At 44.2% G+C, this 14,732-nt stretch overlaps 1 protein-coding gene across 7 annotated transcripts in view; it reads left to right on the top strand.

Annotated features, from left to right (window-relative positions):
* The window catches only part of RBFOX3 (RNA binding fox-1 homolog 3), a 471,477-nt gene that overhangs the window by 357,036 nt on the left and 99,709 nt on the right, over positions 1 to 14,732 (top strand). Inside the window, exon 1 of one of the 7 annotated variants that reach the window (XM_020813794.3) lies at positions 4 to 8,733. The exons of the other annotated variants lie outside the window; for them this stretch is intronic. Coding sequence (XP_020669453.1) covers positions 8,716 to 8,733 — 18 coding nt within the window. The 5' untranslated portion in view covers positions 4 to 8,715. Of the gene's footprint in view, positions 1 to 3; positions 8,734 to 14,732 lie in introns of those variants that run through there. 7 annotated transcript variants of the gene reach the window in all.

The following is a 14,732-nucleotide window of genomic DNA, read 5'->3' as shown; positions in this document are numbered from 1 at the left end:
CCCAGAAGACTTAAAGGGAGAGAGTCTGTGAGCTGAAAAGTGACTCAGAAAGCTTCTCTTTGTCCTATGTGAGTGGCAGTTACTTAGGAAAGATGTAAAAATAGCTGACAAGATCACCCTTCTCTATTAGATTCACCCAGGAACAAATTCCACGTAGGTTCATTTTTAATCTCAAAAGACAAGACCTTTTGGTCTGATGCCATCTGATGACTCTTATCTATAACGCTAGCATCCCAGAATCTGGCAGTGAAGCTTGAGAAAGCAGGAGTAAGTGATAATAACATTTAGAACACATTTGTACAGCACATTGGGAATTTTCTGCATGCTTCATGGATATTGTCTCACTAAGCCTTACAACAACCCTATAAGGTAAACTGGCATTTTTTAATGCTTATTATTCCTGTATTGCAGACACAGGTTGAGAAATAGCCAGCTGGGGCATCTATCAACAAAGTCATAGAATAATGGAATTGGAAGGGGCCTATAAGGCCAATAAGTCCAACCCTATGTTCAGTCCAACAGTCCAAGCCAAAGTGTATCTGACAAATGGCTGTCTAACTTTCTCTTCAAGACTTCTAGAGTTAGAGCATTCATCACCTCCCTAGGGAATTGGTTCCATTGTCATACTGATTTAACCATTAGGACATTTTTCCTGATATTCATCTAGCTTCCTGTAACTTGAGCCTGCTTTTTATGGCCTGCACTCTAAAATAATTGAGAACAGAACCTGCCCATCTTCTGTATGACAGCCTTTGTCATATGTATGACTGACTGCCTACAACCTACCTACCTACCTACCTACCTACCTACCTACCTACCTACCTACCTACCTACCTACCTACCTACCTACCTACCTACCTACCTACCTACCTACCTACCTACCTACCTACCTACCTACCTACCTACCTATCTAAAATGATGTCAAAGGCTATAACAACTTATGCTGAAATTTAAAGCTGAGGCTTCCTGGGCAGATGTTTAAATAACTGTTGTATCAGCTGACTGGGAAGAGACCAAGACCATATTTTATGTGCTAAAGGTCCCAGGTTTAATGAATAGCATATCCCATTAGCACAGGGCTAGACCAACTGTGGTCCCTATTATTAAAAAAATGAAATGAAACATTGTGATTTTTAAACCATTAAATATTAGATTTGTGGGGGGTTGTTTTTTGGGGGGATTGCAAATCCTGGAGGCCTCCCTGGGACCCAAGGATATTCACTAAAGCCCTCCTATCCAAATCCACAAGTTCCCATCTGGGAACTTCCAATTGGCCTTTTTAAAAACGGCATAACTCTCCAATTTGGGGCCTCCATGCAGCCTTCAGATAGGACTGGGTGCAACAATGTGCCTCCCCCAAGCCCCCAGAGCTTGGGCACTTAGGTGACAAGGAGGTTTTCTGTCTCTGGTGTCAGACAACTGCTGCCTATAAGATGACAACACAATAGGAACACGGATGGACAAAAGAGCCTGAGCTGGGATAAGGTAGCTTTTTATGTGCCTATGAGTGAAGGAGATTCACATTTTTGGGGCAACAGACCTACTTTTTGGACATCAGATACTACTAATGAATTGTCAGGTTCAACTGTGGCCACAAGATAGTTGTTGTTTAGTCGTTGTGTCCAACTCTTCGTGACCCCAGACCAGAGCACACCAGGCCCTCCTGTCTTCCACTGCCTCCCAGAGTTGGGTTGGTCGTTTCCATGACACTGTCCAACCATCTCATCCTCTGTCGTCCCCTTCTCCCCTTGTCTTCACACTTTCCCAACATCAGGGTCTTTTCCAGGGAGTCTTCTCTTCTCATGAGATGGCCAAAGTATTGGAGCCTCAGCTTCAGGATCTGTCCTTCCAGTGAGCACTCAGGGTTGATTTCCTTCAAAATGGATAGGTTTGATCTCCTTGCAGTCCAAGAGTCTTCTCTAGCACCACAATTCTCAAGAGTCTTCTCTAGCACCGCAATTCAAAAGCATCAGTTCTTTGGCGGTTAGCCTTCTTTATGGTCCAGCTCTCACTTCCATACATCGCTTTGACTCTGCCGATCTTTGTTGGCAAGGTGATGTCTCTGCTTTTTAAGATGCTGTCAAGGTTTGCCATCGCTTTCCTCCCAAGAAGCAGTTGTCTTTTAATTTCGTGGCTGCTGTCACCATCTGCAGTGATCAGGGAGCCCAAGAAAGTGAAATCTGTCACTGCCTCCATATCTGCCCCTTCTATTTGCCAGGAGGTGATGGGACCAGTGGCCATGATCTTAGTTTTTTAAAAATTTATTTATTTTGATGTTGAGCTTCAGACCATTTTTTGCACTCTCCTCTTTCACCCTCAGCTTACAAGGTTCTTTAATTCCTCCTCATTTTCTGCCAGAGTGGTATCATCTGCATATCTGTGGTTGTTGGCATTTCTTCCGGCAATCTTAATTCCAGTTTGGGATTTATCCAGTCCAGCCTTTCGCATGATGTATTCTGCATATAAGTTAAATAAGCTTATAATATACAGCCTTGTCGTACTCCTTTCCCAATTTTGAACCCAATCAGTTGTTCCATATCCAGTTCTAACTGTTGCTTCCTGTCCCACATATAGGTTTCTCAGGAGATAGATAAGTGGTCAGGCACTCCCATTTCTTTAAGAACTTGCCATAGTTTGCTGTGGTCCACACAGTCAAAGGCTTTTGCATAGTCAATGAAGCAAAATGAACAGGCTAGCTATCTCCTGAGAAATCTATATGTGGGACAGGAAGCAACAGTTAGAACTGGATATTTGAACTAATTGGGTCAAAACTGGGAAAGGAGTATGACAAGGGTCCATGGGGTCATGAAGAGTTGGACACGACTTAACAACTAAACAACAACAAATTCTTTCTCCTGGAAGCTTTTCATTGGTGAAAATATGCTACATATTAATGTTTTTTCCAGGTACTCTGGTGATACTTTTGCTGATGTGTTAACCTTATAAATTACAGGCGTACCTTGGTTTACTAATTTAATGCATTCTCCGGGACGTTATGTAATGCGAAAAGTTTGTAAACCGAAACACAGTTTGCCATAGGAACGGGGGTGGCGCTATAAACCTCCAGGCACAATACATCTGGGAGAAACTTGCTTTGTACTGTGAAAAAAAAATCATAAACCAAGGCATTATTTTCAATGGATTTCAGTTTGTAAACCGAAAATTATGTTAACCAAGATGTTCATAAACCGAGGTACTACTGTAATTGTGAAACTCTCTAGCATTTCCTGCTGTTGCCATTGCTAACATTCAGTGTTAGCTCTTTTTCTGCTTCCAAATCACAAACATCCCACAAGTGAAGAAACTAGCTTCGTGCTCTAGTTATTGGTTATTCTTGGTTATTCTATCAAAAAGTGAATAAGCTATAAAAACCTAGGAAGACTTGAAGCAACCTGCCCCATCGTTCTCCTTTGGAATTACTGTAACTGCTTTGGCCAGATTCAGGATAAGATCCAACTGAGGTGGTGCTTGTGCAAAGCAGACTGAATCAAAACCTGGATTAGGGAGGACTCTGAGACAAAACATGTCTCCAGAAACTGACACATTTCTCACTAAATTCTCCATGTAAGGAAACTGGAGGAGAGGGGTGATGGGAGAAGAGAAAATGCTTTGGAGTGAGATGTTGGAATGATATCTTACAGGACTTTGCTAGCCTTATTTATTTATTAATTCTATTTTATTTCAAATATTTCTATCTTGCCTTTCTCTCAAAAGAACCCAAGTTGACTGTGTTTCTCACTAGCCTTACTTAGAAATAGGAGAGTTAAATGTGCTTCAGTTCAGTCTGTGGGAGCCAGGGGGCTGTTTCTAGCTTGGAAAATGCTGGCTGATCAAGTCTTCTGCTGCTGATTGTATTTTCTAGAGCCATCATCCACTCCTGTCCTATTATATTTTCCATGACTTCCCATTTTCCAATTTATGATAGATATTTTTTCTTAAAGGAAATTAAAAGCCACATTTATCATAACCCCCTCCCCACACAGATTCTTCTGAGACAGGGAAGAGAATCCTGTACATAGCGCAATTTTAAACACTCCTTTCCCACACCCAAAAATATTGCACACAACTCTTTGAAATGTTGCAGGGTTTTTTTTGCATATGTAAATTTCACAACAATTGTGTGCAAAAAAGGGGGAAGAATTCTAAAGGATAAGTGGCTTTTTTAAAAAATATCCAGACTTTAGATAAATTATGCAGTTGCACAAGACTTGTGCATCTCTTCTTCTGAAATTGGGCAACTGAGTCCTTCAGAAGGAGCAACTTCCCTTACAAATGTCATCCATTTCTGGCAAGAAATTAATCAGTGATTCTTCTTTTGAAAAAACCAAAGCAAATTTTAAAAGTGTGTATTGCAGAAGGTGCTACATGTGTTTGCCTTGTTTGCTTAAGCTACTTTCATCCAGCTCTTATAAACTAGGGGAAGCTTATAGGTGATTGTTGTTTCCCCATGATTGTTCAGTGGAACGTGTGACCATTGGTGTTTGTTTGTTTGTTTGTTTGTTTGTTTGTTTGACTTATATGCCACCCATCTATACTTGGCCTACTCTGGGCGGCTCACAACAATCAAAGTAAAAACAATTGACATAAAACAATTTTACCACAATTTACAGCAATTAATAATCATTCAAGATGGAGAATCAGAAGAAATTAAGTGGTGCCCAGGGGGAAGGCCTGTCTGAATAGCCAGGTCTTAAGTTGGCTTTTGAAAAAGCCCAGCGAAGGGGCCAAACAAATCTCGGAAAGGAAATTGTTCCAAAAACAGGGAGTCACTGCCAAGAAGGCCCGGTTTCTTATTTTTTCTTTCCGGACCTCCCTCAGCGTTAGGCTCCTCAGTTGCCCCTCCTGACTAGAACGAGTGATACAAGTTTTTATATTTGCATGTACTGTATAGCAACTCAAGTTCAGTCTCCAACATCTCTAAGTACGGCTAGAAAAAAAATATTCTGTGGGAAGCGGTGGATTGTTGCTCTTGTTCAGGGTTGAAAGTGCTGGGCTAAATGGACCATTGATGTGACAGCTTCCAAAGTATTATAAAGAAGCCGAGGTTTCCCAGGATTTTCTTCCCCACTGAGATGCCTGCCAGTTATGAGACTACAACTCCCATCATCCTGGGCCTGCCGGCAATCGGAGTTGAAGTCCAACACATCTTGAGGGCACCCGGTTGGGGGAGACTATTCCAAGCAGTTTGAAGCACGGGTTGATTGGTTTGCTTGTTTAATGTGAGTTTCCCACCTGAGCTTTTGAGTGGCGCCATTCAGCCTCATTAACCAAAAACGACAGTCCATCCTTGGTGCCAAGCAGGTGTGTGTGATTCCCCCAGGGTGCTAATTGCAGATGGATGGTGTGTGATCCTATTGGACAAAAGTCGCTCCTTACTGTAGGCCACATTCGGGAGTTATTCGTGCCCCAAAGTCTCTCTGTACACAGTGTGACACAGGCTGCGCCCAAGGCCACAGAGGGAGGGGGAGAGAAAAAGCCTTGGAGCCTCAGGCTTCGGCCTCCTTGGGCCTGTCCTCACTGAGCAGAGTCAGGGCCTTGGCTTCAAAACATCCAGCTGTCAGTAGCTTGATTGATGGCTGAATGCTGTGCCTCCCGTGCAGTTCTCCAGCTTTCTTCTGACACTGTAGCTGATGGAGGGGGTTAATGTCAGTCCCTGAACCGTAATTCAGGACGGGCAAGAATAGCTATGCACAGCGCTGAACTCTGGAGAATTGCACACTGGGGTATAATCCCACAATGCAAAACAGCAGCTGTGCCATAGACCAATCAAAGCACTGTATGAATTAACCAAGAAGCAAATCAAAGGCCGCAAAGCAAAGCACTTGGCTTGATGATCATATTCCCCAAAGGACAAGCCCTCTCTCTCTCCCTTTGAGAGCTATGGAGGAGGAGGTGGGCAGGGAGGGAGGGAGGGAGGGAGCAGGATTTAACAGGTGCAAGTTTCCCATCCCCAACATGCTATAGGAGGAGAAGCAGTGCCAGAAAAAAAAAACATGTGAGATGTTAAAGGGATAAAAGCATTTTCATCTTTTGTAATATTACACATACATAGGCCTTAGCAGAAGACTGGTTGTGAGCTTTGTGAGTATCTCAAGCACACAGATGGGTCCCTTCTCAAATGCATTTGAGAGGCAGGTGGTAATTCTCTTGTGACAGGAGACGTGTGCCCTCTGAAACTTGGTGTACTTGAATGGGACAGCGTGTGTGTCCTGTATCACAGGGCAGGTGACAACTGGCTTCCCGAGATTGTTTGGACTTCAACTCCCAAAAGCCGCAGCCAAATGTGGTGATTATGGATTATGGGAGAGGTGGTGCAAAATACTTGGAGGGCCAACAAAAGACTCCCCACATCTCCCAGAGTACATAGCAGTTGTGTCTGATGAGTAGCACCCCACCTCTGTGCCTTAAGACTGTTTGCCCCATTGCCTATTTCCTTCTTCTCTTCCTGGTAGCTGAGAGAATAATTGCCATGGTTAACTAAAAACATGGTTTCATATCCAGACGTCTCATGTGCCCCAGTGTCCACTGATAGTCAGGATGGAGCTGGATGCTGTGTGACTGGCCCAAAGGCGGCTGCTCCATTTCCTCTCACCACCACTTCTCTTGGCGACGATGATGCACCTTACGAAGTTCTTGTTCTCTGCATTCCTCAATGACCAACAGCCACCAACGTGAAGCATTGTGGAGAAATGCACAGCATGGTGTCATATCATGCATTGTATTTCAGTATTTATTTTTTCAATCATTACTTGTTAAATTCTTGCCTAGGGTATTCTGGGCGTTATGGTCCATAGAAGCAACATTTCTCAACTCAGGCTGCACCGGACATTTCCAGTCAGGGAAAGGAAAGAAACAGACCAAGAGCCTCTTGCAAGAACCATCAGGAGAAGTTCAAAACCAGGCTTTCTTGTCTCTTCAAAGGGTTTCTGGTGCCTTTGCCACCACCCACAGACAACACACAAACACTTTAATCACTCCCAGAGGCTACTGGGCAATCACAATAAGCTCTCCCTTAAAATGCACAGGGAGTTTCCTCCTGAAAAAGGACTGCCAAAGCTGAGAGATTGGGCTCCAGCAGACTGTGAATGTTTTGCCAACAGAATGAAGGTTACTAAGGCAACCTAAGGGTGCACTGTGTCTATCTTCTGATCTGGAGGTGTGTCTAGGGCAGGGATGCATTAATAGTAGAGGGCAATGTGCTATAGAGGGAGGTCTGGGTTTCAGTGAACACTTGATACTGGTGTGGCTGGGGACCTTCTGTGAAAGCATGCACTTGTGATGGAGGAAGTGCAGTGGAAGAGGAACAGATACAGTCCGGTGGCAGCCTCCAAGGCAATCTGCATTTGTCAGATCCTCACCTGAGACTGGAGCTGGAGTACCCTTGCAGTTAGCCAGGGCATGAGCAGACACTGAACAATATAAGCTGAAGACAGAGCATGGGAATCTTGCCCAACATACTGCTGCTTGGAAATCCAATTGAACCCTAGTCTTTCCCTTGTGGCCATCAGCAGCAGCCCAGCACACAAACACACACACACACACACATACAGAAAGAGAGAGGGGAGGGAGAGAGGGGGGGAAAGAGAGAGATCTTGGAAACTCTTCTTCCACTCTGAATATGGCACCTGCAAAGCTAGCAAGATTACAGATAACACAGCTCTTAAATGCTTACCAAGCATTTGGTTGGAAGTTAATGCTTCCTGCCACAGTTGCCACAGTGAGAGCCTGCTTTTAGTCAGTTCTTTTTCTAGAGTCTAGGTATAAGGACTCCTCTTGCAAGCCTGAAGGGAGAGTGCCCTATAAAACAGAAGCTCCTCCTGCTGCCCCTTGGTCTCCCTTAGCCATGGCAGGAACTGTTTCTAGTCACTGGGCAAGAGCAGAGTGCAGAGAAAATGTCTGGAAGCTCAGCAGCAGTAGCAAGCAGAAAGCTGGCACCTCACAGGTTAATTACATGAGCGGCCAGTTCCCTTATTGACAGGGTAGCTTGGAAAATGCTGAGGCAGGACATACACTGCAGAGTGTCAGAGCGGCGGGAGCCTCCGCTCCCAGCTGCCTCTTTCTCCCTCTCTCTCTCTCTCTCATTCTCTTTCTCACACACTTTCTCTCTCTCTCTCTCTCTCTCTCTCTCTCTCTCTGGCTTTCTCTCACACACGTACACACATCTCCACAGCAGAACCCTTCCACCCCACCCACCCATCCCATCTGGTAGCAAACCCGTCAAGTTAGCCTGCCGGTCTGGATAGCTCAGGCACCAATTCCTCCGACTGGAGCCATACATCCAGCAGCTCCCTTTGTGCTTGTGAGGCAGCCCTGCTCCAGCTCTGCGAGAGAAGAACAGGTCCAAAGCTTCTGAGCTGGCTTTGCTTCTCCGGCATTCCCCTCTAAAGGGGCTGGGGCATTTTACTGTGGCCAGCCTCAAGCTCACCCCAACCGCCTGTTGTCAGGGTCTTGTTCCCGCCTCTCCTTTGACCATCTGGAAGCCTTTCCCCAAGCTCACTCCCCCACCTGCAATTCCTGCACCAGGCTGGCACGTTGGATACCCATGGCATGCAGCTCTGAGGCGCGCGGTGGCCTGCCTCTGGGGCCAACAGGGCTGCACCTCTGAAAGGGGGAACCCCACTCGGCATCCCAGAACAGAAAGAGCCTGGGTCAGGAGAGCCAGCTGCCTGGGCCAGATCGCCTCTCCGTTGCTCTGTGGACATCCTGGCTGCCAGCATGATGATGTATTTCTGGGTAGGTCCCGGCTTTCAACATCTCTGTATTGGGAAATGTAGTTCAGCTCATTTTGTATGTCGGTGCTGATTTCTAGAGTTTGCTGGCGGGTATTGTCAAATATGTTTTTTTTTCCGACTTTCTTTGCTGCCCAGTGGGCATGAGGCCCTGGCCTGGTCTAGAAATTTGAATTTCAGTGGGCTTAGTTGTTAAAGACTTCTTGCCGCCCCATAATTGTATGTGTCTGACTGAATGTCTTGCAGTACTTTCAGTTACACAGTCCAGAAAATATCCTTCTAGGTTGGATGGCGATTGGATGGAGAAGACATCTTGGTCTTATATAAAGCTTTATGCATCTGTAGGCCATTGGTTTTGGCTGAAAGTGTGTCTGCCTGCCTGCTTCTCAGGCACCTTGTCTTTCCACCTTGTGCTCACTTGGCTCACCCCTGATGGCAGCTGCAGCAGGAATCTCTTCCTGCCAGGGGAAGAACCAGCCCGAATAAACCACCGTCAGGGGTCATGGAAGTACATAGTGTCAGTTGGGACAGCCCTTTGTGGCTGCTTATTGCTTCCTTCTCTTTACCTTCGGTTATCGCCATGTCTGAGTTCACTCACAGATTAGTTCACATGGAACTAGAATTGCAACGCCTTGAGTTCGGTGTGTATCCTGTTCGGAATACAAACTTCCTCTGGATTGCCTCTTCTCCAGTGTTGTCTTTATGAAATAGTGGATGGGGAGCTGTTGCTGAAAGAAAGGGACTGCGCCACTGGATTTTCCAAGGAAAGGGTGTCTCTGAGACTCAGTTCTTATAGACTTCCGCATCCGTTTTAAATATATAGGACATTGGTGAGAAGAACTCACACAGGTGAAGGAGGAAGCATTTCTGGGAAAGAAGGATGCACTTTAAGCTTGAGTACACATCTCATTAGCATGGCATCTTGCCCCTTCTTCCTCCCCAAAGTCTCCCAATTTACCTTACTGTTTCTAGTTTTGTTTTGGGTTTTATCAGTTCATGCCAGGGCCAGATAACATTTGGCTGTCCCCAGGAGGGACGGCAGGTAAAATAGGCAGAAATGTTGCAGAGGTAAGAGTGGCTGGGCTGGAGTGAGTCACACTGGAGCTTGAGACTGTTTGTAGCTATGGACTGGTTTCTCTGCCACACTCTAGCCATGAGAATGCCATGCAACTCTTTTCTGGCAGTGCCAGGTTTTTCAGCCATGGTTTAAACTGGGAGTTTCCTTCCTCAGAAAGCAGGCTGCGGCAGATGGATTCTTCAGGAGAAAAGACAGGAGAACTTGGGAGAAGAGGCCTTCTTTATTCATAAAGGGAGGGCCTTGGTTCTTTGCCTCTTCCTTGATAAATTCAACATATGCTCCGGCCACTCCATGGGTGAAGGAGTTGGCAATTGCCCGAGTGTCTTACAGATGCAAAAGTTACACAGTTCTATGTGTAGCCCCAGCCATAAAGGATGTGGTTTCAATAGATTATTGTCCAGGAGGTGGTGTGCGTTCTGCCCTAGGTGGACTATCATAGCCTTTCGTGTCTGTGCTTTCATCACAACTGCTTCCGGGTGTGTGGTTGAGGCATTTGAGGGTAGGAAAAAGAGGTGCGTAGTCACAACTGGGCATGAAGCACAACCTGCTATGGATTTGGAGGCAATAGCTAAATGTCTGCATGATGAAGTTTTGTCCAAAGTCTATAAGCAATGTCAGTAACCCCTGCACTAATACTAATGGGGCGGATGTGTGTTTGGGGGATGTGTGGATAGTGATGGCAGCTGAGAACCAGTAACATTTCTTTCTGTTTCTTATAATAGTAATCCCCATGACCATCACCATAGCCTTGCAAAATTACAGTAGTCCTTGTTTATAGCATGAAACAAAACTCTGGGAAATAGAGCCAGAACACTCTCAAGAGCGGGGTTGCAATGGAGGCAATCTAATGCTTTTAGAGCAAAAAACAGGAACGGTTTAAGTCTTTGCTTCATTTGTCTCCCATTCAATCGGGCCTCAAGGCTAGTCCATGGCACATTCTAAACATATATCTATAAATTTAGATTGATTATAATTCTGACAAACAATGGCTAGACAGGGAATTGGCAGAGTTTTTTTTTTGTAAGGGTTTCTGGTACCTTAAACCCTTAAATGTATAGACCTGGATTACCTGTCTGGAATAGGACAAACCTGGGTTTCAGTATCCCATTGAGCGGAGCCCAGAGGAAAAAAATTGATTTGCCAGCCTGATTGTATGCTAACCATTTTTGGGTGTGTGTTTATGTTCATGTTTATTTTTGAGGGAGCACTGTGCTCTGATATCTGGAATGCCTCGGCAGTTTGTAAGGGTAACCAGTACTGTGGTTGTGTATTCCTTAAACATTGGCCCACTTTGTTCCTTGACGCTTAAGGCTGTATCTGTAAAATACTTTGGACAGCAAAGGTACAAAATTAAGCATAATCATAGTACATGTGTACGGAGCACTGGAAGGGCAATCCCTCTTAGAATGGATAAGAGTGTATTGAACAGAGTGACTTTTATGCATTTATACAGGATGAATATTCACGTGTGTGAGGAAGTAATCTTTTAGTAAAGAAAGCTGAACACCAAGTCCCAATATGTGGATTTTTTTGTTTTGTTGTTTACTTGCTCCAGATAAATAGGTCTGGACTTCTTTTCCAAACATGAACTTGAATTGAATACTCTTATATGTGATCCAGGCAAACACAATTGTAGTCTATCAAGCTGCTTATTACCACTGCAGAAGCTCAAACCGTCACGGAACTTACCACTGGCAATCGCTGCTGGTTATTCTCGATAAGACCTTCTCACCATCTAAACACATGTATCTCTAGGCATGGCCAGGATTATATCTGAGGAAAGAAATGAATTGGGTGCAATGGGAACTGTCTGTTGTCTCTTGAGTAGGAGCGAGGACCTCATTCACTTGTTCAGGATGAATCTCCATGCCTGCTCATCCTGAACAAGTGAATGAGGACCCATGGGCTATCATGGGTCCAACTGGTCGCCTAATGCCAATGTGAGTGATGCAGTTTCTGTACACAGTTGCCAGGCCTGCTTTCGTTTTTTGGTCAGTCATGAAAATGGGAATGCAAAAGAGAGTATCTGCTTGCTAAGAAAGACTGCAAGAGGTCCATCGTGGATGATTCTGATTTTTATATGTTAATCTCAAGTATGGTTACATACAGTTAATACAGGTCTAGAAAGCTGAGACAAAGGAGGCAGTCCAAAGCTTCAGAATTTTAGAGAATAACTGATTGTACATGCAACCATTTTTTTAAAAAAAATACACTTGATATGGAACATGTATAGTTCTACATGTGCCATGGTGAGATTTGAGAAGAGGGGAAATGCTTATAAAACCATGTATAGATTTCAGAAATATGCACTGCAGATGAACACATTGAGAAAATGCAATCTTTCATCCATGGGGAAAAACAGGGTGTTCATCATATGAATATTAGAAAATTGTGTACTTTTATAGGGGGAAATGTGCAAAACAATTACACATAGAAATAAGGAAGGGTGGGTATCAGAAGCTAATACAGAATCTGCATGAAATCTGACAAGAATGATGCTAAGTTATCACATTCCTAACTGTGATTAGGATTCGATGTCCTCCATTCCTAATGAAATGAAGTTCGGAAGTGCAAACGAAGAAGCTATTACATCTGTGTTTTAAAGAATGCTTTGATTGCCCTGGCAGTACAATGGTGAATAAATATTTTTAACAAATGGATTGTGAGCTTCATGAATTCTTATGGTGAACTAAAGGATAATTGGAACCAGAATCCATAACCCTCCTTCTCTGTGCCTGAATCCTTTCCTGTGAAAGTTACAGGATGTGCGATTGTTTCAACTACTGTATGTTAGAATCTTGGGCTTGGTTAATCTCTTGGGGACTGATTGAGTAAAGGGCACGGACTAGAATTATTTTGTAACTGTGTTGCAATATTTCCTCCAAAGTAGGATAGCTATTATCACAGATAGGTTGCTAACAAGACCTCAGGGTTACCATGTCAACAGCTCCTGTTTTCTGAGATACCAGGGTCCAAACCTGTGATGTCACAGAAGCAGGGCAGGCCAGAGATGAGGAGGGGGAAGGGTTTTCCCCAGACTTTTCTCCACTGCTGCCAGGGTATGTGCAACAAGAAGCGTTATGAGTCGTGATTCTGGTGCTCGACTCCCTGCCTTGCTTAAAATTAAATGATAGGTCAAATGTTAGCACACCAAAAAGCTGGGAATAAAGGGGTGGGGGTGGGGAATGAGCCAGCAAGTCATGCATTTTTCTGGCTCATCGTTCCATTTGAAGCAATATACATATGAACACGGTCATAGTCATACTGAGACACTGAGCTCTGCCGCCACCTGGAAATAGGTGGAAAATGTGTGCCTAGAATTGAATACAAGACATCAAATTTTCTCTTCCTTCAGCACCACTCACTTTGAGATTTGTCTCCTCAGTGTGGATCTGGAGAGGTGTAGCAGTTCCCTGAGACTCTAGCTGGTGCCCCAAGACTTGGCAACCATACACTGTTAGAGCAGTACGACAATGGAACCAATTACCTCGGGAGGTGGTGAGCACGCCAACACTGGAGGCATTCAAGAGGAAGCCAGAACAGCCATCTGTCAGATCTGCTTTGATTTGGATTCCCGCCTTGAGCAGGGGGTTGGATCTGATGGCCTTGTAGGCCCCTTCCGACTCCATTATCTTATGAGTCTATGATTCTGTGATACAATTGACCTACTATGAAAGGCCTACTTATAAAGGAAGAGTCTCTCAGAATTTTCTCCTCTTGTGATGAAACAAATCACATGAGCTTCCTCCCCCAATCAGAGAAAATTATACACTGGCTTTTATGAGCCTCCTCCTCTGACATTACACTCCATGCTTCTTTGGCAGGGCCTTTTCAGTAGCTGCCTCTGAACTGTGTAATTTTCTGCCTTGGAAGGCTAGATTGGCACCTTCTTGGACTGCATGCTGTATGGCAAAGATATTTCTGTTTAGGCAGGCATTTGTTTTATGAAAGGAGTGTATTTTATCTGATACAATTGCTTTTCCTGCTGCATCTTTCACTTTATTGTATAGTTTTTGTCTCAATATTGTGTTTTATGATTGGTTTTTGTTAGCCAGATTGGGTGGTATATAAGGATTAGAAGCAAGGAATGCACACATTTATATACAGTGATGCCTTGACTTACAAATTTAATTGGTTCAGGAAGATGGTCATAACTCGAAATGATCGTAAGTCGAAGCACCATTTCCCATTGGAAGGCACTGAAATGCAATTAATCCATTCTGGCTGAAGAAAAAAATCACCCCCAAAAAATCACTGCAAGACTGGTCGGAAATGTGATTAATCCCTTCCAGCCGAAGGGGGGGGGGGAGAAAAGCAATCAACTGTGCAAGACCCATTGCAAATGCAAACAAGACAAAGAAAAAAGCAATCAAGCACACAAGACCTAATGCAAAGAAAACAAACCAAAAACCAATCAACTGTGCAAGACCCATTGCAAATGCAAACAAGACAAAGAAAGAAAGAAAAAACCAAGCAGATTGTGCAAGATCAGAAATGGGGAGAAAATTAAAAATCAAACAAACTCCCCAAGACCCATTGGAAATGGGGGGAATCCAAAAAGCAAGGAACCCCCCAAGACCCATCGGAAATGGAGGAAATCCAAAAAGCAAGGAAACCTCCCAAGGTCTAGAGATAGAATTAAAGAAGTGGGTTTACAAATGTGTTGTGGAAATGAAGGGGCTGAAGTGCAGCAAACTGTTGTCCTAAGTTTCAGGACCATGTGGCACTCCCTTGCCTCTCGAACCAAAATACCTCTGAACAGACAAAATGCTAGCTGATGATTATGTATGACTGCTGCTATCACGACTTGCCCATGTATCATCTTCTATCTCTGGATGATGTAGCAGACTGCCTTCCCTATCAATGTGATCATAAAAGGCACAGGACTACTTTTGCATTCCTACATTGTCTTTTGCAATCCTACA

The sequence above is a fragment of the Pogona vitticeps genome, chromosome 2 (genome assembly GCF_051106095.1).
Source record: "Pogona vitticeps strain Pit_001003342236 chromosome 2, PviZW2.1, whole genome shotgun sequence".
Taxonomy (NCBI): Eukaryota; Metazoa; Chordata; class Lepidosauria; order Squamata; family Agamidae; genus Pogona; species Pogona vitticeps.
The sequence above is the reverse complement of the archived record's forward strand: the minus strand, read 5'-3'. Positions and strand labels throughout refer to the sequence as shown.